At 51.3% G+C, this 23,222-nt stretch overlaps 1 protein-coding gene across 2 annotated transcripts in view; it reads right to left on the bottom strand.

The window, feature by feature from the left end:
* Positions 1–30: 30 nt before the first annotated feature.
* The window catches only part of SMYD1 (SET and MYND domain containing 1), a 38,787-nt gene continuing 15,595 nt past the window's right edge, over positions 31–23,222 (bottom strand). Inside the window, exons 2-10 of one of the 2 annotated variants that reach the window (XM_060247861.1) lie at positions 19,024–19,200; positions 17,560–17,773; positions 16,310–16,440; positions 15,201–15,239; positions 9,293–9,485; positions 5,022–5,114; positions 2,525–2,688; positions 1,216–1,384; positions 31–189 (exon numbers count right to left, since the gene is read on the bottom strand). In XM_060247861.1, the coding sequence (XP_060103844.1) occupies positions 31–189; positions 1,216–1,384; positions 2,525–2,688; positions 5,022–5,114; positions 9,293–9,485; positions 15,201–15,239; positions 16,310–16,440; positions 17,560–17,773; positions 19,024–19,200 (1,339 nt within the window). The remainder of the gene's footprint in view (positions 190–1,215; positions 1,385–2,524; positions 2,689–5,021; positions 5,115–9,292; positions 9,486–15,200; positions 15,240–16,309; positions 16,441–17,559; positions 17,774–19,023; positions 19,201–23,222) is intronic. The other variant, XM_060247862.1, reaches the window with a different exon arrangement.

Genomic DNA, 23,222 nt, shown 5'->3' with positions numbered 1-23,222 from the left:
CTCCAAGTAATTGGAAGGGCCTGGCAGCACTTACTGCTTCTTCTGGAAGAGGCCCGGGGGGACCTCCTGCTGGGGCTCAGGCAGGACCTGGATGGTTTGGTTCTGCAAAGCAGCTTCTCTCATTTTGTAATACATAAATTCATTCTGCTGGAACAGGCGCAGCTCCATCTCCGACTGGACACGCATGGCCTGCAGAGGGGGACACAAGGGAAGGAGCCTCACTCACAGGAAGTGGGGCTGCCATTGATTTCTTTGCTGCCGCCCAAGGTAGCTCACAAAGTACAACAGGAGAACATCACAGTCACAACAAAATGACCAGCCAGGACATAAAAACGGCACTATTTGTTTAGCAGCCAAAAATGATCATCATAAAACAGGACACCCCACACAATCAATCAATCATTGTAAAAGATGGAACCTCTCAGTTAAAAACCTGGTAAAAAGATATTTTTGTTGAGGAGCTTAAAAGAGAGCTAAGTAGGTGCCAGGTGGGGGAGACATTCAACAGGTGGGGTGCCACCACTGAAAAAGCCCTGTCCCTGGGCCTCACACCCCTCACCTCTGCCGGTGGGGGCTCAGAGAGCAGGGCTGGCTGGGAGGCTGGAAAGATGGAGGAGGAGAGGCGCTCCCTTGAGTACCCTGGCCTCAAGCCACGGAGGGCCTTTGAGTCCAGAACCAGGCCTTTGGACTATGCCCAGAAACAGCACTTTCAGCCCTCACCTCAAATCTTCAGGTTGCTGCCCATCCACACACCCCTCCCCCAGGTCTGTATTGTCTGTGTGTCAGAAGTGCACCAGGTCCTTGAGCTATCAGTCTGTCAGTCACTGCCTGATTTATCCTCCTGCTCAGGGTCCATCAGCCTTTGCCCTTCCAACTTCAAATCTTCTTCAATCCCCCCCACCCCCCAGTATGCTCTCACAGTTGCAGGCATTGATCTGCAGCTCCTGGGCTGGGGAACTGCAAAGGAAAAGAAAGGCTGAGATCTGTCCAGTCATGAAATCCAGGGAATGCACTGACTGAGTCCTGGGTCGCTTCAGTCATCTTGGCTGTGGCTGGTGCTTATACCAGCTTCAGCCAAGCTGGTGCTGCAAGCCAAAAGTTCGAATTGTGGAAGAGGTGCCCTGCGTTGTAGATGCAGCTTGCTCTGGACGTGAGCAGTCCCCGAGTATGTCAAAACCCAGGCAGCTGGAGCATTTGGGCATCGTCATCACCTACCTCCAGGTCTTTGGTGATGGGGTGGGAGGGGCCGTGGGTCACCAGGAGGATGGCGTAGGCCTTGCAGAGCATCTCATGCCCCACCTCAATGAGGCCGGCGTGCCAATGCGTCACTCCTGCTCTCATCAGGGCCATCCCCAGCTGCGCATTGTTGGGGTGATAAAGTTTCCTGAGGTACAAAAGAATAAGCTGCTTGACTTGCCCACATTTCCAAAATTGTTTTGTCGCGTTTGGGGAGGTCTGGGTTTGAGGAGAGCCGCCTGCCACCCACCTGGTCCCTAAGCGCAGAGGAGGAGGGGTCCTCCCTGGCTACCGGCGGGGGGGAGGGGGGGTTGCCAGTTCCAGCAGGGGAAACCCCTGGACATCTGGGGGTGGAGCCTGGGGAAGGGGCAGGACCTCCGTGGGGTACAGTGCCCAAGAGTCCACCTTCCAGAGCACCCCTTTTCTCCAGGGGGAAACTGATCTCTGTTGCCTGGCAAGGAGCTGTAATTCCAGGGGGTCGCCAGGTTCCCCCCCCCCCCCCCGGCAGGTGCACCAAACGCCTGCCTTTTGAATCCCCCTAGGTGGACCCTGTGGGGAGGAGACTTTCCTTCTTCTGGTCTCTTCTGCTCTGGAGAGGAGGGGCCAGCAAGCAGGAGGCCAGAGAGGTGTGAAATGGGCAGCCCCAGAGCTCAGGCCAAGGGGAAATGTCACTCTCTGTGCGGCCAGTGCAAGCTGCATTCCTTCCTTAGCTCTTTCTGTGGAGTACAAACTTCCAGGGGGATGGAGAATTCATAGAGTTAAAGTTGTTTTCTTTCCACCTCTCTCTCCCCCGTTCATCTTCCTGCCTGCCTACACCTGCTCTCAAACATCTGATGCTCAAGTCTTGCAGCTCTCAGACATCTTGACGTTTATTCTCTGTGGCTCTTATGTTAAGCAGCTTTGGCCACCCTTGCTCTGGAACGATGGCAGGCAGTTGGTGGCATGGGGAGAGTTCATGCGGGCTCATGCAGCAGGAATGTCCCAGAACGGGACCCCTGGCATTAGTCCCACTGAAGGAGCGGTTGACGTTTACCCCAAGAAGAAGGGATGTTGCTGGTCTTGGAGGTGACTTTGCCACACACACACACACACACACCCCATGCTGGGTAGACCAGCCTGTGTCAGCAGGGCAAAGGGGTTGTGCCGGGGGGGGGGGTGCAGAATGTGCCTGTGCAGAGGTTCCAGTAACACTGCAGCAACATACAATGAGGACAGGTGAGTAGTAGAAAAAGAGTGATCAGATACGCTGGCTGCAGAGCAGATGGGAAGGGCCGCTTGGCTCACGTACAGGTAGCCGTCCACCATCCGCTTGGCATAGCCAGCCGCTTCGTTGATGAGCTGGAGGTAAGAGAGGACTTCAGACAAGATGCTGAGGATGCGAAGCAGGTAGATGTTGGTGTCTCCCAGAATGGACTCCTGCTTGGCCAGACACTCCCGGCACAACTTCACCACCTGGGCAAACCAGAGGAAGCAACGTGAACAAACACACAAGAACAGGACAGAACATTCGGCCTCCTCCAAGCACACCTGCAGCAACAGCAGCCCAGGCCTTCAGAGACATCCCTGGTTTGTTTAAAAGGTCTATTTATTTATGGTGGAGAACCAGTTTGGTGTAGTGGTTAAGTGCGCGTACTCTTATCTGGGAGAACTGGGTTGGATTCCCCACTCCTCCACTTGCACCTGCTGGAATGGCCTTGGGTCAGCCATAGCTCTGGCAGAGGTTGTCCTTGAAAGGGCAGCTGCAGTGAGAGCCCTCTCAGCCCCACCCACCTCACAGGGTGTCTGTAGTGGGGGAGGAAGGGAAAGGAGATTGTGAGCCGTTCTGAGACTCTTCGGAGTGGAGGGCGGGATATAAATCCAGTCTCTTCATCTACCTCACAAGGTGTCTGTTGTGGGGGAGGAAGGTAAAGGAGATTGTGAGCCGCTCTGAGACTCTTTGGAGTGGAGGGCGGGATATAAATCCAATATCATCATCATATTTTATTAGATTTATATCCTGCTCTCCCCTATCGGGCTCAGGGCAGCTTGCAACAAGTTAAAGTACATAATGTTAAAATAAATTACAGTAGAATCATTAAAATTTATTGTATACATACAATACATTTACAGTTTCAGTCCTAAAATCCAAGATGGCATCAGTATTATTAATTCATATTTGGCGCTGCATTCAGTGCTGTGGTCCAGTGGCCGCATTCCCCGTTAGTTGTGAGAAGCTAATTTAAACAGTTCTGTTTTGCAGGCCCTGCGGAATTATGGCAAGTCCCGCAGGACCCGGCTCTATTTGGGGAGGGCAGGGGCTGCTACCGAAAAAGCTCTTGTTCTGGTGGTACCAGCCGAGCGTCTGTTGGCCCAGGGATAACAAAGAGATTTTGGGTACTTGATCTCAGTGCTCTCTGGGGCTCATATGGGGAAGGCAGTCCCAGAGGTCCCTGGCCCTATAGGGCTTTAAAGGTCATAACCAGCACCTGGAAGCGAACGCGGAATGCTACAGGCAACCAGTGCAGCATCCCCAGCGCAGGTTGAATGTGCTCCCATAGAGGTAGCTCCAATAACAACCTGGCTGCTGCATTTTGCACCAGTTGCAGCTTCTGAGTTTACGTCAGGGGCAGCCCTATGTAGAGGGTGTTACAGTAGTCTAATCTTGAGGTGACTGTCACATGGATCACTGTTGCCAAATTGCTGCGCTCCAGGTATGGAACCAGCTGCCTTATCTGCCTAAGATAATAAAATGCAGATTTGGCAGTGGCTGCTGCCTGGGCCTCCCTTGTCTATACACTGCCTCTTTCAGATCCCTGCCAGTGGAGGCCCACAGCCTAAGATCAGAAAACAGAAAGCCATCTAAACTGACTCATAAAATACCAGTCAATAACTATAGAATCACAGGTTTGAAGGGGCCATAGAGGCCATCTAGTCCCACCCCCTGCTGAATGCAGGATCAGCCTTGAGCATCCCTGACCAGGGTTTGTCCAGCCGCTGCTTAAAGACTGCCAATGGCGGGGGGGGGAGCTCCCCACCTCCCTCAGAACCTGATTCCTCTGACTGTTAAAACATGTTTCCTAAATCCAGCTGGTCCCTTCCCACCCCTTGTGAGTCTTCTCCTCAGCTGCCACCAGGGACAGCTCCCTGCCCTTTGGGGAAGGCCTGCTTGAGGTAGCCAGGAGGGGGGAAGTGCAGTCCTTGTATTGCGCCTCTGCATTTCCCTTCCCAGGGAGGCCATTTGTGGCTGGGAAGGAAAACTGCCCACCCGGAGCCCTCACCTGCCTTGCCCCCACCTTCCCATTTGCACGGGGTGGGGGGATTGGATTCAGAGCCCCCACAGCCAGTGTCCAGCCCCAGCCCCTAAGCCAGAAACTGATTCACTCTGTTGGAAGTTTCAGAGGACAGAATTTATGGGGGAGGGGGGTCAACTGATTGATGACATTTTAGTCCATTCTGATCTTTCGCTCCCTCTCTGATACCAGTGGGTCACACAACCACAGGCTCAGGACCCAGAGCTCCCCCCACCCTGCTGCAGATGCCCCATCAAAGCTCTGCTTGTGGCCGCAGGAGGGGTGACCGGGAAAAGCACTCTCACCCCCCCCCCCCCCAGTGTCCTCAGGGGCTGAGAAGAGCAACCACCCCACTTCTGCAAAGTAGACCTTTTGCTTACAAGACTCTGCAGCTTAGAGGGAACATTGGAGTCAATATGTCACCCCCTCCCCCCACCACACAGAATAACATGAGGGCCCCTCCCCCTCTCAAGCTTTCCGGAGAAGGTCTGCATGAGCAGGCCCCCTCCCACTCACTTCATGGTAAATCCCCTCCGACCGAGCTCTCTCAATCTTCTCCAGGGTCTCCTTGGAGAACTGGATGATTTCCTTCACTCTCTCCTGGGAAGGCTGCAAAAAAACCAGGGGAAAGACACCACTGAAGGCTGGCCAGATTCCGCCCCCCCCCCCGCCCCCCAGAGACCCAGCTGGCCAGCCACCTTATCAAATTGAGGAGTAAAACCTCAGGAGAAACAAACAGGATCAGCCCCAAGAGTAGAGGGAATCAAGGATGTTCCCCATGAGGACACGGTTCCATTTGCTTCCCAGGTACAGCCAGAGTTTTTGTGCTGAGTTTTACCTGAACATGCTCTGTGTGGCATTCAAGCCAAGCCTCACATTCTTTTTCCCTTCCTTCTTATATGAAGCCAGTGGCAGCCAGTGCCCAGTGGGGCAGGCAGGAGAGAGTTCTGATATTTTTATGTCAAGAAAGGCTAACTTGAAGTTGAACTTGAGAGGGCTGGGCAGCAACACAGAGGGCAAAGGCAGAACCACACAGTGGGCAGAGCCGGATCAAACCAGCTCTGACTCTCTCCCCAACCTGATCTTTGCAAAGAGAAGGATGCTTAGGTTCTCATGTCACGTGACATTCCACGCATGTGCAGCCAAACCCCACACTGCTCCGGGTACTGGCCCCTGGCTTCATTTGTACCGTGAAGATGCCCTGGATCTTTCTTCCACACATGGGTAGGAGAGTGATGTGTTCGCTGTAACATGGGAATGGGGCTCACGAACACGCCTTCACAATACTCTGCTGCTGAAGGAACTTCAGGAGAGTCTCTTGCTTCTTGGTTCAAGAGGCCGCTCTGTTGCCAAACTTGATTCTCATAAGGGGGAAAGGGCATGTCTTCCAGCGCCCCTCTCCACACCCAGCCCGCCCACCAACCCAGGGAGGCTTTCGTGTACTCTCTAAGCACACTTCATCAGACGAGGAATCCGGTACAGTGAGCAAAGCCCCACGTAGCTGGTAGTCAGTGGCTCAAAATGCAAACTGGAACAAATTTAAGAACCCTCCACCAAAGGATAAATAGACACAAATCTGACATCAGGAATTACATAACTGAGAAACCTGTGGGGGAACACTTTAACCTTCCAAAGCATTCAACGGGTGACCTCAAAGCAGCTGTTTTACTGCAAAGGAACTTCATGAACTGAATGGAGAGAGAAATTGCTGAATTACAAATTATTCTGAAACTTGGAACAAACACCTCCCCAGGACTGAACAGGGATATTGGTTTTTTATCTCATTACAGATGCTAAACCCACTCTCACTGAGTAAGCCATACATCCACAGTATTCCAATGTATTTCTCTTTTAGAACAGTGTATCAGAATGATTTTTTGTATTGACATCCTCAAAATAGGGACATTGGCTGTTTGTCTCATTGCATATACTTAACCCATTTTCATTATATTTTATTGTATTCTTTTTTTTCTATGGCAAACTAGAATGATGTTTAAAAAAGTAAATTAGGTGGACAAGAACATCACTATCCAATGCATTTCTCTTTTAGCTGTATTGACATACTCAAACAGAGATATTGGCTGTTTATCCCATTACATACACTGAACCCATCTCCCACTAATTTTAATGTAATTTTCTCCTATGGCAAACTATATGTACGTTACATGTTAAAAGGTAAATTAGTTGGATGGGAAATCTTCTGAGATATAAATACTTCTTTTTGACCCAGGCTTAATACAATATAGTCATTAAAAGACACTCTCACATTTTGACATATTACTGTTTTATTGCTTTTGCATGCTCATGCTACTCAGATCAAAGGTTTGCTCAATTTGTTAATTTTACTATTCTGTCATTGAATCTTAATTTTTTTTTTTTACCATTTTGCATTCTAAACCACTCCCTACCAGATATTTTACTATACTGTCATTGGTTCTTAAATTTGTACCAGTTTGCATTCTGAGCCACTGACTACCAGCTACGTGTGGCTTTGCTCACTGTACTGGATTCCTCATCTGATGAAGTGTGCATAGAGAGTACACAAAAGCTTACGTTCTGAATTGCATATACTTGCATATACTTTAAGTTGGTCTTAAAGATGCAACTTGACTCCTATTTTGTTCTACTACTTCAGACCAACACGGCTGACTACTTGGATCTACCCAGGGAGGGTTCTGTGGATTTTTTATCTGTGCTTAGTAGTGAGAAGCTCCATTAATAAAAAGCTGCAGGCTGCAATTCTGTGCACGTGTTCTTAAGAACAAAACCTGCTGATCTTGGTTTTCTTTCAGGTAAATCAGCATGCGACTGGCTTGGCAAGTCGAAAAGAGGCTGGAGGAGAGGGAACTCTTCTTGACTGGTGCAATCCTACGCAGAGTTACTCCAGTCTAAGCACATGATATTCAGTGTGTGTAGACTGAAGCCACTCTGTGTAGGGATGCGCTGTAAGAATCTTGTACCTTCCTCCAGCAATGTCCAAACCACTGCCAGCCCCAGGACAGATGAGGATTGGGCCACTGGGGAAACTGCTAGGCAGTAGCTGTTGCTAGGCAAACCAAGTTTGCTTCTGTCAGTAAAATGCAACCAACCTTGGTTCTCTCGCTAAAAGTTGGGGGGGAGGCCCTTTCTAGACTCTTTTGGCCTTTGAGGGAGAACTCACTGGGCACAGTCCTGACTAGGGCTGCCAGCTTCAGGTTGATGGAAAATTTCTAGAGATTTTGTGATGAAGTTTGAGGAAGGCAGGGCTTGGGGAGGGGAGAGGCCTCAGCTGGATAGAATGCCACAGAGTCTGCCATCAAAAGCAGTTATTTTCTCCAGGAGAGAAATCAGTTATCTAGAGTTCGTGATCCCTGGCGATCTTCAGGCTCCACCTGGAGGTTGGCTACACTAGGCCTGATTGCTTGCTACTGCTGCTGGGAAGAAGATAGAGTTGCCAACTCTAGGTTGGGAAATTCCTGGAGGTTTGAGGGGTGGAGCCTGAAGAGGCTGGGGTTTCAGGAGGGGTGGGATCTCAGACAGTGCCATAGACTTCACCCTCCAAAGCAGCCATTCCCTCCCGAATTGCTGCCAATTTCCAGGTGAGGGCTCCAGATCATTCCGAATTGCAACTGCTCTCCAGATGGCAGATATCAGGTCCCCTGGAGAAAATCTGCTTTGCGGGGTGGGTTCTGTGCCATTATACCCTGCTTCAGTCCATGCTATGATTTTGAATTTTATAACTGATTGTAGCAATTTTACCTCTGTTTTCCCAGCACAATTTATATGGGTTACTGTAACTGACATTGGTTTTATCTCTATTGCTTTTGCTGCCTTTTGCCTTGAATAAACTTGATAAAAGCAGTGGCAGCTGGCCAAGATATGCCTCCCTGGTCCTCTCTGGCAAGGCTTCTCCCTCCTGCTGCCCTGAGGGGCAGCCTCAGCTACCCAAGCCATGGCCTGTAACGCCCAAGGATGTGGCCGGTGCCTCCTTCCTGTTGGCCAGAGCAGCAGCAGCCCCAGCCAGCCTGGAGTCCAGAGCACCTTCACCCAAGCCCAGCCTTACAGGAGGAACCTCCTCACGTGGAAAGACAGATTGCAGGGCGAGCAAGAAGGCCAATCTTCTGAGCTGCTCCAGGTTCAAAGATTAGCTTGGGTTGTGAATGCTGGTCAGCCAACTAGATCAGCTGCCCATTCTCATGTGCGGCTGGGCACCGCCCTCCAGCTTCCCTGGCAGCAACATGGCCGCCGGCCTTGACTCAATGCCTGAGACCTGCCACTGTGAACACATCCTCCGTTCTCTCTCCCCATGTCAAGAGCTGCTTTGCCCCTGCCCAGGCACAGGTAAGGTACTGCCAGGGGAGGAGTGGGATGCGGAACCGCCCAGTAGGAGAATCACACCTCAGAGCCCTTTACTGCCCCCTGCCTCTTCCCAGCCCCACCTGTCAGAGCCCCCCCCCCATCAGGTGCCTTCTCAGTGCATGCCAGGCAGCCCTGAACTCAGCACTGCCCCACCCAGGATCTGTGGGGAAAGGCCTGGTGAGTGGGTCCCACTCTTCCCCACGGGTTCTGAGGGCAGAGCCCTGCTGGTCTGCAGCAGAAGGGCTGGATTCCAGCCCATGGGGGGGAGACCCACAGGAGTTTGGAGGGGGGGGATAAACACCAAGAGCTCCCCCCCCCCGGCTGCTCCCTTCCTCTGGGGACACTGGATCTGTGCCCCCCAGTGCTCTGAGAGGTTTCTGCAGAGACTGGCCAGCTGGTTTGTTCTCGATGGCCTTTGGCCTTGACCTCTCCTCAGCCCTTGACCTTACCTTCTCCTCTCCCTCCTTCACAGCCAGCATCAGGTCGTCTTTGGTTCCTTTCTGGCAGTGCTGGCAGGTGCAGTCAAAATAGTACTGCTTCTTCAGCTGCTGCCTTCTGTCTTCACTGACGTTGAGGAAGTCAACATAGGAAACGGTCAGTTCTTCTCCCGGGGAGATCTTTCCCAGGGCCCGGAGCTCTATCCTGGTTATTCAGACAACCAAGAGAAAGGAACAAAAGATGGAAACCGCCCACCTTGGGCCAAGAGTTGCAGCCCTGAGTGATCAGTATCTATCCAGAAAGAGCGACTATCTAGAACTCATTAAAAAACCCTTAAATTCGTTGCTATGAATTCTGCAATCCTGTAAATTTTGCAACAAGAAAATGAATTCTGCAACAAGAAAAGCCAGTCCTGCAACCTGTAAAATTGTACAAATGAAAGCGATGTTTATGGTTTATCTTATTTTGCATAACTTCTCTGCAGGGTTCTGCATCCCCCCCCTGCTCCCACTAGCATTGTGGAGGAGGAAGGAGTTCTGGAGGGCACTGTGCTCTGGCCACCGGGTAGCTTCTTCAGGGGCCTCTGAGACCTTGGCCCGTGCCTTTCCCAGTCAGTCTTCAGAACCGCCATGCCTTCTTCACTACTTGCTGAATTGTGCCACTGTCTAGAATGGTTCTCAGCTTCTGCAGAGCTGCAGCAAACACACCACCCTGCTGAGAGCACTCACTCCATCCACCAGCTTCCTGGTGAGGCCTGGAGGTCTCCTGAGGTTGCAAAATCACAGGGATCTATTCGCCTGGAGAAAATGGCAGACTTTGTGGCATAAGCCCCACCCCAGGTCCTTCCCCCAGGCTCCACCATTCCCCCTCTCCACAAAACCCCCCAGCCTCCTCCTGGCCCCCTCAAAGCCAGTGTCCTCTGCTGCCCGCCCTCCCTCGCCAAGCCCTTCCCCTCTTCTTGCTTTGAGCAGGGAGCCCTGGGCGGGCAGGGCTCTGTTGAACAAGACCTCCTTGAGGTCAGAATGCCACCAACAGCTCTTGTCGGTTTCTTCCCTCCAACAAATAAAGTCCATCACACAATCACTAGCATGTCCAGAACCTCGTGTCCGTATGAGAAGTTATTGAAATCAGAATCCATTTAACAGTCTGACAACTGAAGAAGAACAGAATTGAAATGTCTTGGAATCTAGAAGGGGCATCTTATGAAGTCTGTAAAGATTTCCTGGTCCCTCTGTTGGAAAGACTTTCTGGACACACTACTGATTGTGTGATGGACTTTATTTGGTGGAGGGAAGAAACAGACAAGTGCGGTTGTACACACTGGCTTGAGATTGGAGACAATGTTGTAGAATATTATACGTTTGTTTGAAAATTGATTGCATAATATAAGATTGTTATTTAGTAGTTTTCCATCTGACTATTTTAACACTAAGACCCCCTATTTTGTGCAATCTATACTGAAGAGCAGCAGCACTGGGATCCGCTTCCAGTGGAGGTTGGGGACTTCTCAGCGGGGCAAATGGCTCCGCCACAGGGCAGCCTCTTGGGCAAAGAGACAAACTGCCGGCTGTTTGGGAAGCTCCAGGGCAGGGCCTCCTTGGGGCAGCGGCGGCAGCAGCAGGCGGCACACTGACTGGGGGTGGGATGCCAGTTATGAAGTCCTCCCAGGAGCTCAAAGCCACTTGCATGCGGCTCCCAAAAGGTCCGGGGGCATCCGAGGGCCTTCAGACCATCCTCTAGGCCTATTCAGGGAGCAGGGAGCCTTCGGGGTTCTCGTTCTTCCAGGGATGTGCTGACATCGCTTGTGGCAGGACCGGAAGTGATGTCCTCACGTTGCCAGTATAGCGTTCAGCCCGATGGTCTTGACTGAATAACCATAGAGTCTTGACTAAATGCTAGAGGTTTACCGGTGACATGGCGATGTCCCATTCAGTTGTGCTGGAGGTGATGTCAGGCCTGCTCTGTGAGGAGCCCCAAAGTGCCTAGAGCTCCAAGAGCTAGAACGCCCGAGGGGAGCAGAGCCTTTTCAGGAGCCCGGGGGGGGGGGCAGGGGCTTAGCCATTCTCCTGGGTGGGCGAAGTCCTGCCCAGATGCTTCTGCGTCAACCTGAAGGTATTCTGATGATTGCCCAAGGGAAATATCTCTGTGCCCAGCCCTTCACTAGGCGGCTGCAATGCACCATGGGAAATGCCACCTGAACCTTCTCCTCTCCGGCCTTAAAAGGTCTCGGAGGTTTTCTCAGGCCTGCAGAAGGATGTCAAACAAACCTGCATGCTGTATTTTTGAGCATAAACATTTTCAGCAGCTGTCCAGCTAAGCTGATGAAATCCCAGCTTTGTTGTAACAACGCCACCCTCAAGACCTTTCCCTGAGCCCTAAGACAGTGGCTGAGGACCAGGCCGGGACAGTTCCAGAATTATGTCAGTTTACAGGGAAAGGATCACACACACACAGAGGTGTGCCAGCAGACATGGTCCCGCTTCCTCGCCCAGGGGTCCCCAATGGGGTGCCAGGTGGGCCTTTTGCCCTGAAAGGTTTCTGATTGGCCACCAGAGTTTTGATTGCTTGTGCAGATGTTTAAAAACATTGTTTTGCAGTAGCTGCCCCCGCAGTGCAAGCATTGTCCCTGTGCGACTGGAGGCCACAGATAGCTTGTGGCCGGTGTGACCTCCTGTGGCAGCCATTTTGTAGCAGCCATTTTGTGACTTCTGCCCACCACACTCTGTCAGGATCGCAAAGGCACCTGCAGGCTCAAAAGGATTGGGGGACCCTCTTCTGGAGTGGGGCCTGTTTCCTTTCCATGTAACACTGATCATCGTCCCTGTCAGGAAAACTGACTAAAAGACATCTGTGAAGATTCCTGGTTTCCACCATGCCACAACGTCTGCTCCCAGGCACTGCTTCTGGCTGGCAGAACGGAGGCAAAGATGTCTCGGCCAGCTGCAGGGAAAGGCCTCCCTTGCGGGGAGAGGAGGAGACTTTCGTGTCCAGAGGCCTGGGCTGCATCCTGCCCCTTTGCAGACATGGGAGGTCTGAAGGGCTTAAAAGGAGGAGGAGACAGAAGTGCTCTTGCAGAGGAGCCCTCAGCCCAGCCCTGCAGAGGGTCAGCCCTGCCGATTTCCATCAGAGCTCCTGCAGACATGATGCACAGCATCCAGGCCGGGGGGAACTGACAACTCACTCCTCTCGGCTGGCAGTCCTGGCAGCCCAGCATTTGTCCATGGAAATCCAAAACAATCAGGGCTCCTGAATCTCCTTTTTTGTAGCAGCAACTCCTTTGCATGTTCCTCCACACACCCCTGATGTAGCCAATCCTCCCTGTAAGAAGAGCCATGTAAGCTCCAGGAGGATTGGTGACATCAGGCGCAGGCCCATAGCTAACCAGGGGCCCATGGGGCCTGGCCCCCCAACAGGTTTTGTGGGCCGCTGACCCCCTTCCCATGACCACCCCTCCTATGTGATTTAAATTGCGTGACTGCCCCTCCCATGCCATTCAAAGGGCCCGCCAATCAGCTGATCAGCAGGCTCTTTAAATCACTGGAAGGGAGAGGGATAGCCCCCCATGGCCCCCTCCCCCGTGGCCCCTAGCTACGGGGCTGCATCCAGGAAGTGTGGCCTAAGATGCAAAGGAGTTCCTGCCACAAAAAAAGCCCAGAAGCCAATCATCTCACTTTGCTTCATATCTAGCAATACAAGGCAGAAAGACATGGCATTACTGGGAGTCACACACGTTCTTGAGGTGAAAGGATTTCCATCCAAGATGCTTGATTCTCCCTGCCACCCCAGAAAACCTCCCTTAAGACTTGAATGAATAAAGTGTTCACTTACAAAGAACAAACAAACAGACGGGGAGCTTGCATGCAATTCAAAGCAGAGAAAGAATGAATCTGACAAAGTATTGCTGTTTTTTAAGGGCTTAAAAGGAGGGGGAGGAGGAGGAGCAAACACTGTGGTATTTCAACTTTTAAAATCAGAAGTGTGGGGGTTTGGGGGTTTTCTTGTTTGTTTGTTTGTTTTTTGGGGGGAAGAGCTTGTTTCGAAGACTTCCTAGACACCTGGTTGTTTTAATTTTGGCTATCATAGTTTTTGTAAGCTAGTGCAGATCAGAAGCAGTGAGCCAGATGGGGATGCCAGGAGCTTCCAGGTGGGACCTGGAGATCCCTTGGAATGACAGCTGCTCTCCAGACGACAGAAGTCAGGTCCCCCTGAAGAAGAGGGGTATTCTGGAAGAGGGGTGGCCTCGAGGGCACTGGACTCTGTGGAAGATGCTCCGCTCCTGCCCAGCCTCTGACTCCAGATCTCCAGGGCTTCCCAGCCTGGATATGGCAACCCTAGCGCCCCCATTCCCCTACTGGTGACTGGGAGGACCTGCCCCCCCGACTCCCTGCACTAGGAAGGGCATGGGGGAGGGGGCCTGGCCCTGTGGGTGGAACAGCCAGAGTCCAACGGGGAAATGGCGGCAGTGTCCAGGGTTAGAGCCATGCTTGCAATATTCTAAAGAGCAAAGTATTATTGCTGTTATATTTCATCTCTACTATTTTTCAGAGCCACAAAATTCACTTTTATGAAGACCAACCAGCAATGACACAAAACAGTATCTGAACTTTTGAATTCTCCAGAACTCTTGATCAGGGTGGGGGGTGGGGGAGATGCTGTGTGCAATGTGGAGCAGGGCAGGCAGCACCAGTGTTGGCACTGGGGCAAGGTGATGGTGCCCTGGCCATCCAGAAGCAAGAAGCCCCCAGAAACATCTCCACTCCCCACCCCACCCCACCCCTGCCTCTGGTTTCTTTTGAATGGCAAGGCTGATCAAGAGTTCTGGACAACTCTGAAGCTTGCACGGCTTGTGGCTGTTTTGGTTGGTCGAAATCAAAAGCATGAGGCATGGCTTTGGGAACTGGATTTTGCTGTGAACTAATGCCTCTGCTGCTCCCAGCCGTCCAAGGACAGAAGGGATTAGTTCATGACCAGGCACACCCCACAGCAGGGGCTTCGACCTTCCCCACCACGCGGCAGTTAGTCATGCTGATTCCTTTCCATCGTAAAGCACACCGGAAACAGGTCCTGCAGCGGGAAGCAGAAGCCATGATCTGGGCACAGAGTGAGTGATGAGGCCCTTGCCCAGGAGCAGTTTGGGGCCTTCAGAAATGACACAAGTCAGGGGCACAGAAGCATACAACTGGCACATTTGCTCAGCCCTCGCTTCAATCTCTTCCACAGAAATCAGTTGGATTTGAAAGCATGTGTATTTTAGAAGTGATTTGTTTTTGTCTTGTTATATACAAATTAAAGAAAGATATTGGCCCGAACAAGTGCTTGCCCCCCTTGGAATCTTTCAATCAGCCCTGATCCCCCAAACCCTTTAAGGCACTTCTGAACAGGGGCTGCGGGAGACGGCCAGCCGGGCGCTCAAGGGGGCAGGCCCCTGTGGCCCCCCCTTAGCACATGACGGCATTCTCCGCCTACTGGAAGACAAGCACTTTTTGCACTCTGCTGGAGATATTATACAACCTTACATATTCTATCCAATGTTACAGACAAATAAATTTGACAGCTTGGACATCTGGATTTCTCAAGGAATTTATTCTCCTTTTCTAACGTTGCTTTTATATGATTGTATAGAACATGCTCCTTTTGTCTTTTAAACTTTTTTTTAAAATGAACATGCTCCTTTTGTCTTGTAAACTACATATTTAAAAAAAATATCAATCCACTCCAAAAACTGGGGGGAGGGAGGCAAATAGAAGGGCTGGGTTCAGTGAGACTTTGTATAAAGGAAAGGAATGTACATTCAGAGGTTAAGAACAGTCACTGGCTACTCTAATAGACATCACTAATTAGCTTGTTATAATTGACTGTTGGAGTTTGGTGCCAAGACAGGATGTGAGGGGGAATGTTATGCTAAGGAGACCAACCAACCTCATCTGGGTGTGGAACAGGGATCGGACAGCCTCATGACTGAAAGAAAAAACAGACAACTGCAATTTGACGTGGCACAAACAGGAGAAAAGCAAACAGAATCTGCACATTGATCCTAGCAGACAGTCAGAAGGGCACACACAAACAGAAGCCCTCTTCAGTCACTACAGTTTGGGTACTCAAGGGAGACAGTGTTGCCCTCCCACCCCCAACCCTGTTTGGTAGACTAGGCAGTTGGCGTCTTTCCAGCGGACGCCCTCAACAATGCATGTAGCAAAACGGAGACAGCCGTGTTTCCTTGTTCACACCAAAGGATGTCCACAGGAACGGAAAGGACCAGACCACAAGTGAGGGGATCACCCCCGAGGCAGCAGCACCAACACTGCTGTGACTGAGAAGGAAGGGCTAAAGGCAATGGTGAAAGATGCTGCAGGAACAAAGGCCTGCAAAACAAGGTCATCCAGACACACTGAATAGTCCAATGCAATGGAATTTGGAGTGGTAGATTTGAATATGCTCCTCTGGCCCGGGGGCAGGGGAGAGACCTCCACACAGCCAATTGCTTTCAGAGAAGAGGATACTACAAGGCCACCTTGAGAGGAGACAGTTGGGGTGCAACGGCCAGCAGGGCCTCCGTTAATCCTTTCCTCTCCGCACCCCACCTGCCCATCAGTCTTCAATTTTGACATATTTATTTCCTTCACTATGTTTTCCCTCAGAATTAAACCCAAACAAATGGTGACCGGATCGGCTAAGCTTGTTATTCCATGACTCTGTCAAGCACCTTTATTATGCTGTGGGCTGCCTGCCTGGGTGTCTGGACTGGTGACTTCCATTCCCCCCACCCCACCCCCCCCGCTCTGGGGAAGGGGCCTGCTCGCCAAAGCTCCTGCCTTGAATCATTTGGGGGAATGCCCCCCTTGGTTCTCTTCTTCAAGCCCCAGAAGTCAACAGAAGCTGGCCTGCCCGAGGCCCTGAGCTCCCCCCCATCCCCTCCTCAAGGTATGTCCTGCAAATGTATCTCCCCCTGCAGCCCCAGGGGATGTGGCTCTCTCTGAGGGACTGCTTGCCTTGTCTCCCATCTCTCCCCGTATCAGTGATGGACTTACTTGCCGTTGTTAAAGATGACGGAGCAGTTGGGCCAGCAGTCGTGGTTGACCATGCAGAGGTTGGGGAAGATGGCCACGCCCACTGCCTGCAGCCCCCGCTGGTCACTCAGGGTGAACCCATTGCAGTTGATCTGCTCCACAAACACACAAGGGCAAAAAGGCGTTAGCGGGGAAGGGGGCTGAGGGTCAGGGCTGCCACCTCCTACTTGGGGGCCTCCCTGAACCAGCTCCTTGGAGGGAACAAGCAAACCTCCCTCATCTGGCCAAAGCAACCCGGGGACAAAGACTCTGACTTACAAAGTCCCCAAATAAGTATAATAGTAAAGCATGGAATATCTAATGTCACCATTTTTGAAAATGATTTTTCCCTCCTTCACAGTTAGATTGGAGGCTCTTGCTACTTGCGGGGTGGGGGGGTCAGCATGTGGTCCTCTGTCTGTGGCTCTCAGGCCGCCACTACTCGCTGCTTGCTGGGCAGTTTCCAAGGAACAGACCGTCAGGTGCTCCTGGACTCCAGCTTTGTTCGACTGCCCACCTGGGTCTCAGAATGGCTGCAGGCAGCTTTACAGAGGGGAGGTTGTCTCCATTCGGCTTTCGTAGAGCAGGTTGTGGGGGGGGGAGGGGTGCTTCCCATCCCAGCCATGTGGCGTGAAGAGCAGGCTGGCCTGGGGCGGAGCTGCACTTGCTCCTCTGGGTCTCCTCTCAGAGACTCGTCCAGGCCAGCCACGCGGATCCACCCTCCAGCAGCTGGATTACTGTCACATGCTGTAGGTTGGGCTGCCCTTGAGGGCAACCTATTTGAAAGCAGCCATGTTGGGGCTGACAGTCTCCTCCCGCCCTTCCACACGTTCTGGCTGTTTATCCCCCTGAAGGCCTCCGGCCCAGCCCTGACCAGAGCCGAGCAGGCTCCCGAAAGAGGGGAGTGGGAGCCTCTTGCTAGAAACCACCGGGTCATGCTGTAGAGTCATCTTATTGGTAGGCAGCCTGTGGGCACTTTAGTGGAGGGGGGCATGGGGGGCGGTTATTGTATGCTCTACATGCTTAAGTTAAGATTGTAAGCTGCCTTGAGCCACAAGGAAAGATGTTTTCAGGAATGACCACAGCCTAGAGCAAGGGTCGCAGCCAGCCCCACCCAGGGCTTTCCAGTGGGCAGGCCAAGCCCCACCTCGACTGCTGCCAGCAGGGGAAGGGGAGGGCCCCTTGGGGGAGCTTGCCTCAGCAGAACCCTCCCCCCAGGCAGGCCAACCTACCACCCCCAGGATGTGGGAAATGTACTGCATGCCAAACTGCTTGCTGTTGGGGGGCCAGAACTCCAGGAAGCACTCCAGGTCGACCCGCAGCTCCGTCTTCTCCTCCGCTCCAAAATGCTCCACGTGGTTCTGCAGCTCATCGATGGAGACCAAGCTGCCCTCCGTCAGCCCCCCGCCTTCGCGCTCAATGCGCCACAGGATCTGGGCAGCCAGCCTAGGGGAGACCCAGAAGCACAAGAGAAGGAGGAGGCCTTGAGCACAGCCATGGCCACTCTCAACCGCCTTCAGAGGGGCCTAGTTTAACTTTATGGGACCACTTGTAGAAATGCTTTGTGATTCTAATAGATTTCCACAGTATTGGGTTCAAAATAATAATAATAATAATAATAATACATTTTATTTGTATCCCGCCCTCCCCGCCGAGGCAGGCTCAGGGCGGCTAACAACATCCATTAATAAAACAAGTTATACAGTAGTTTAAAACAACAAGTAACGAATTGATTAAAATTCTAAAACAGTAAAACAATAAAAAAAAGAAAAGAAAATATTATTTCTTTGCGACGCTGCCCTTCCCTGAAGCGGCTCAGGGCCACTGACATCAAAGTCAAATACAGTATATAGTAAGGTTGTTTTAATTGCATTAAAATGCATTAAGCCAATTCACAGAAAACAGGATTCTGTCCAAGATTATGGATCATTTCAGCCTCCTGGGCGGAGCAGATTTGGAGACCGGCCTGAGGCACCCCTGGGGCCCACCCAGCCTCCTAGTGGATTTATTTTATTTTATTTATATCCCGCCCTCCCCACCAAAGGCAGGCTCAGGGCGGCTCACAAACTGAGGGTGGACACAAGCACATTAGTGTGACCAGTAAAATAAACAACAATAACAACAATAGGTACAGGTATTCATTTAACCAGGCATCTTTCCTAGTTATGGGCCCTTCCCCAAGCCTTGGCTCCCCCTCGGGACCCCCCCCCCATCGCCTCGGCACATGAAGCAGCTAGTGGCTCCAGCAAGCTCTCCTCTGAAGCACTCGGAGCAGAGGTGGGTGGGCGGGCAGATGCCGAAAGTTGGGTGCAGCTTTCCAGGAAACCTGTTCTTTCTGGGCTTTCAGGGATCAGGGGAGCTCCCCCGATCCCTGAAAGCCCAGAAAGAACACCCGCCGCCTTCCCTGCCAAGTGTGCTCCGAGTTCGGAGTGCGCTGGGCAGGGAAGCCGCGTTCTTCCTCGGCTCTGAGGGATCGGGGCAGCTCCTCCAACCCCTCAGAGCCAAGAAAGGCTCAGAGACGGCGCGAACGGGGACGGGCTGCCCACCTAGTTTGCCAACTCTCACAAGCCAGCCCTGTGCGTAGCTTTCCAGGAGTGTGATGGGAGGGAGGGAGGGGGCAGTCCTTGGGCAAGAGAAGGCCTTCTGCAGAGCATGCCTAGAGGTGTCTGCGTGCCCATCCCCAGCATGTCTCTCACCGGATGTTTTCATTGGGTGCCTTCCCCTGCTTCTTGATGGCAAAGCACTCACTCTTGTGGTTTGCCCAGCCATCCCTCTGGCAGGTCCGGTCACAGTAATGGGCAAACTTGCACTGGCCGCAGCGGTGGAGTTTCTCATGCCGCTTGAAGCACGTGTGGCAGACCAGGTGAGTCAGGCTGGAATGAGGAAGAGAGAAACAGCAGCTGGGTGAGCAGCACAGGGGGGGGGGGAGTCTTGTCTGGAGGAGGTCACTCAGAACCACCCCCAGATCTGGCCAGTAGCCAACCTGCCCAGTCAGGGCAGAACTCAACCAGGCTTCCCTCATGGGCCCAGCCATTTCAGGACCTCTGAGGCAGCGGAGTCTTTCTCTCTCTCTCTCTCTCTCTCTCTCTCTCTCTCTCTCTGTCTCATAAGAACATAAGAGAAGCCATGTTGGATCAGGCCAGTGGCCCATCCAGTCCAACACTCTGTGTCACAGAAGAACATAAGAGAAGCCATGTTGGATCAGGCCAATGGCCCATCCAGTCCAACACTCTGTGTCACAGAAGAACAAAAGAGAAGCCATGTTGGATCAGGCCAATGGCCCATCCAGTCCAACACTCTGTGCCACGGAAGAACATAAGAGAAGCCATATTGGATCAGGCCAGTGGCCCATCCAGTTCAGCACTGTGTTGCATAAGAACAGAAAAGAAGCCATGTTGGGTCAGGCCAATGGCCCATTCAGTCCAACACTCTATGTCACAGAAGAACATAAGAAAAACCATGTTAGATCAGGCCAGTGGCCCATCCAGTCCAACACTCTGTGTCACATAAGAACATAAGAGAAGCCATGTTAGATCAGGCCAGTGGCCCATCCAGTCCAACACTCTGTGTCACATAAGAACATAAGAGAAGCCATGTTGGATCAGGTCAGCCATGTTGGATCAGGCCAGGTCAGCCATGTTGGATCAGGCCATCAGGAGGTCCACCAGTGGGCCCAGGACACTAGAAGCCCTCCCACTGTTGCCACCCCAACAAGCACAAAGAATGCAGAGCATCACTGCCCCAGACAGAGAGTTCCATCTATACCCTGTGGCTAAGAGCCACTGATGGACCTCTGCTCCATATGTTTATCCAATCCCCTCTTGAAGCTGTCTATGCTTGCAGCTGCCGCCACCTCCTGTGGCAGTGGATTCCATGTGTTCATCATCCTTTGGGTGAAGAAGGACTTCCTTTTATCTGTTCTAACCCAACCGCTCGGCAATTTCATGCGCACACCACCACCTTCCCTGCACAGGTGTGAAACTCAAAGCTCCAGCCAACTAAGAGAGGGGGAGGGTTTCTTTGTCCCTCTGCCCAACACAGAGCCCTACGTGGCCACCAGGCAAATGAGGTAATTGCCTAGATGTAACCTACCTTTAGATAACTAGCAAAACTTATGGACGTCACATACTTTTTCAGCTCTAAACAGGACTCAGCTATTTAAAACAGTCTCTAGGTGGTATGTTACACCTATTAAACTCCACCATATGCATAGTTCTTTCTCCAAAAATTGCAACTTGATTGGGAACCAGCTTCACTGCTGGTGGCAGTGCCACCAAGTTCAAAAGTTTTGGAAATCTATTCAAAGCAAACTGCATACTATTCTACATGTTCATATCCCTCTGAAATGTGAATATTTTATTTTAAATATTTGGACATGCCATCTGGAAAACTTTCACGGTTACAAACTTCTAGAAAAGTTATGTGCAGAGGCATGTTTGGAAATAGCATCTAAATGGAAATCTTCAAAACAACTATCAACAAACAATTGGCAAATAAAAGTTTAGGAAATGTGTGTGCTTGATAAAATTACTGACTCATTAAAGCAACAGGACTCTGAGTTTTATAAGTCCATCTTTTTTACAACTTGGTCCCCATATCTAGATTATCTTGCATCGGACAAACTTTATGTTAGTCAACTGGAAGTGACTAACAATATTTATTAAACATATGTTTTTAATTTATGTTGGAAATGTAAGGTTTAACTCGAATAAGGTTCACAGCTGCTTTTATGTCTTATAAGTGGTATAACTGATATTTGTACATTCTTGCCTAAGCCTTAATACTATCAAGATTCATCTCAACTTTGGAAAAGTTTCATTTATATATATGTAAGATGACACTCAATTTTCGTTTGTAATTTTTTTAATTTTTAATAAAGATTTATATTATTTAAAAAAAAAAACAAAGCCCACCAAATAAAATCACATTTTAAAAGGACCCCCCTCCAAACATCGATGATTAAAACAATTTAAACTATTTGAAAATGAAAACAATTAAAGTTGGTTCCGGAAGGATTAGTCAGGAGCACCAAGGGAATGCCTCATGAAACAGAAGAGGCTCCACCCGCTGGCAGAAGACAGCCACAGGAGGGGACAATAGCTCTTCTGGGGCGGGGGGCAGGGTGAGAGTCCCTGGGCCCTGGCTGCTCCCTGCCTCAGGCCTTCTGGTGCCCCACAGGGGCCAAGCCCGGCTGCTTTCTGGAAGCTGTCAGGATGGAAGCCAGTGGGGCTCTCCTGATATGGCCACGGAGAACAACAGGCCCTGCTGAGGGGAGGGGCAGGGCAGCCCAGGGAGCCCAGCAAGCTCCCGTCTTTTTTCGGAGGGGGGCAAAGGAACACAAGTGGCTGTTTTCCCACTGAGCTTACCTCGGAGCGACGTCCCTCTTCACCGCGCAGCGTCTGCGTGGATTTCCCACCAACTGCTCCGAGGCTGCTCTGAGTAACCAAGTAGAGTCGCGGCTTTTGCGTCGCTAACGTAAACTGGTTTTTAGCGGTTTCCATTTGCGACGCAAAAGGTCGGGAACTTCCTGGTTCCTCGGAGCAGCCTCAGAGCAGTTGGTGGGAAATCCGCGCAGACGCTGCGCGGTGAAGAGGGACGTCGCTCCGAGGTAAGCTCAGTGGGAAAAGTCCAATTCAAGACATATCTGGGGACTTTGGGGGTAGAGCCAGGAGCAAGGTTGTGACAAGCAGAATTGAATTCCAAAGGGAGTTCTGGTCATCACATTTGAATGCCTTCCCTCTATTGGAAATAATAAAGGCTAGGGGCACCTTTTTGGGGGGCTCATAGAATTGGTCCAATCCTTTTGAAATTTGGAGGGTATTTTGGGGCGAGGCACTGGATGCTATGCTGCAAATGTGTTCAAAAAACAGGCCCCCAGAGCCCCAGATACCCGCATATCGATGCTTTATAATACCCTATGAGAATCAGTCTCCATGAGGAATAATGGAGGGCTGGTAATGAGACAGGAAACCCAGGTCTCTATTCCATGCAGGAGGATTCAGTCCAGGAGGAGGCAAAGAATAAATGGGCAGAAGGCTGACATTAGAAACCAGGCCCTTCAGTTGCTGGCCTAAGTGGCAGGGCTCTCACCAAGGAGTGCCCAAGGGGGTTGAGAATGAGAGCCTGCTGAACTGCAACTAGTCCTGAAGCTCAAGGCAAGGCCTTCTCCCGGACTGGGCGGAGGGCTCGTTTCCCTGTCTCCTTACCCAATGTGCCCTGGTATCATTTGGCATCTGAAATACTCCACTCTCCAAGATAGAAGGACCAATCCATGTGTTCTGATTCCTAATTAGGGTCTTTTTGAAAGAAATTAAAGTACAGAAAGGAGCAGAGAAATCCAACTTTTCTGAATAAAATTGTGCTTGTCAGAAGAACCCACTGTCCCTCCCTCCCTCCCTCTGTCCAAAGAACAGAGGCTTGCTTGCACACAGAGGCTTATACCTGGAATAAAACACTGTTGGTCTTGAAGCTGCCATGGGTCTCTCTTTCCTCCCCCTCCCTTCCTCCCCAAAACAGGAGCAGCAGCCCCCAAAGGAGGAAGCAGAAGGAGGGGTGTCCGTGAGAGAGGGGGGGCTTGAATCAGAAAGCAGCCAGAGAGCTCTCTGTGTGCCTGGATGTGTGAGAGAGGGAGGGGGTGAGAGAGGGAAGGCAAGAGGCAGGAAGCAAAGAGCCACTAGGGAAGGGGGAGTTAGGGTGGGGGAGCAAGGTTGTTAGCCAAAATGCCCTCAAAACAAGGTTGGGGAATTAGTTAGGTGGGCACCTGGCTCACTAGGAATCTTTTTACCTTTGTACACAAGGTTGACCAGCCAGAGAGTGATGCTCAATAACAGGACCCTAATTTAGTAAAACCAATTGTAATTTATTAAGAAAAATATAGTCTTCCATACAAGATTAA

Source organism: Heteronotia binoei, chromosome 10, assembly GCF_032191835.1.
Source record: "Heteronotia binoei isolate CCM8104 ecotype False Entrance Well chromosome 10, APGP_CSIRO_Hbin_v1, whole genome shotgun sequence".
Taxonomy (NCBI): Eukaryota; Metazoa; Chordata; class Lepidosauria; order Squamata; family Gekkonidae; genus Heteronotia; species Heteronotia binoei.
This window is presented reverse-complemented; position numbering and strand designations above follow the sequence as displayed.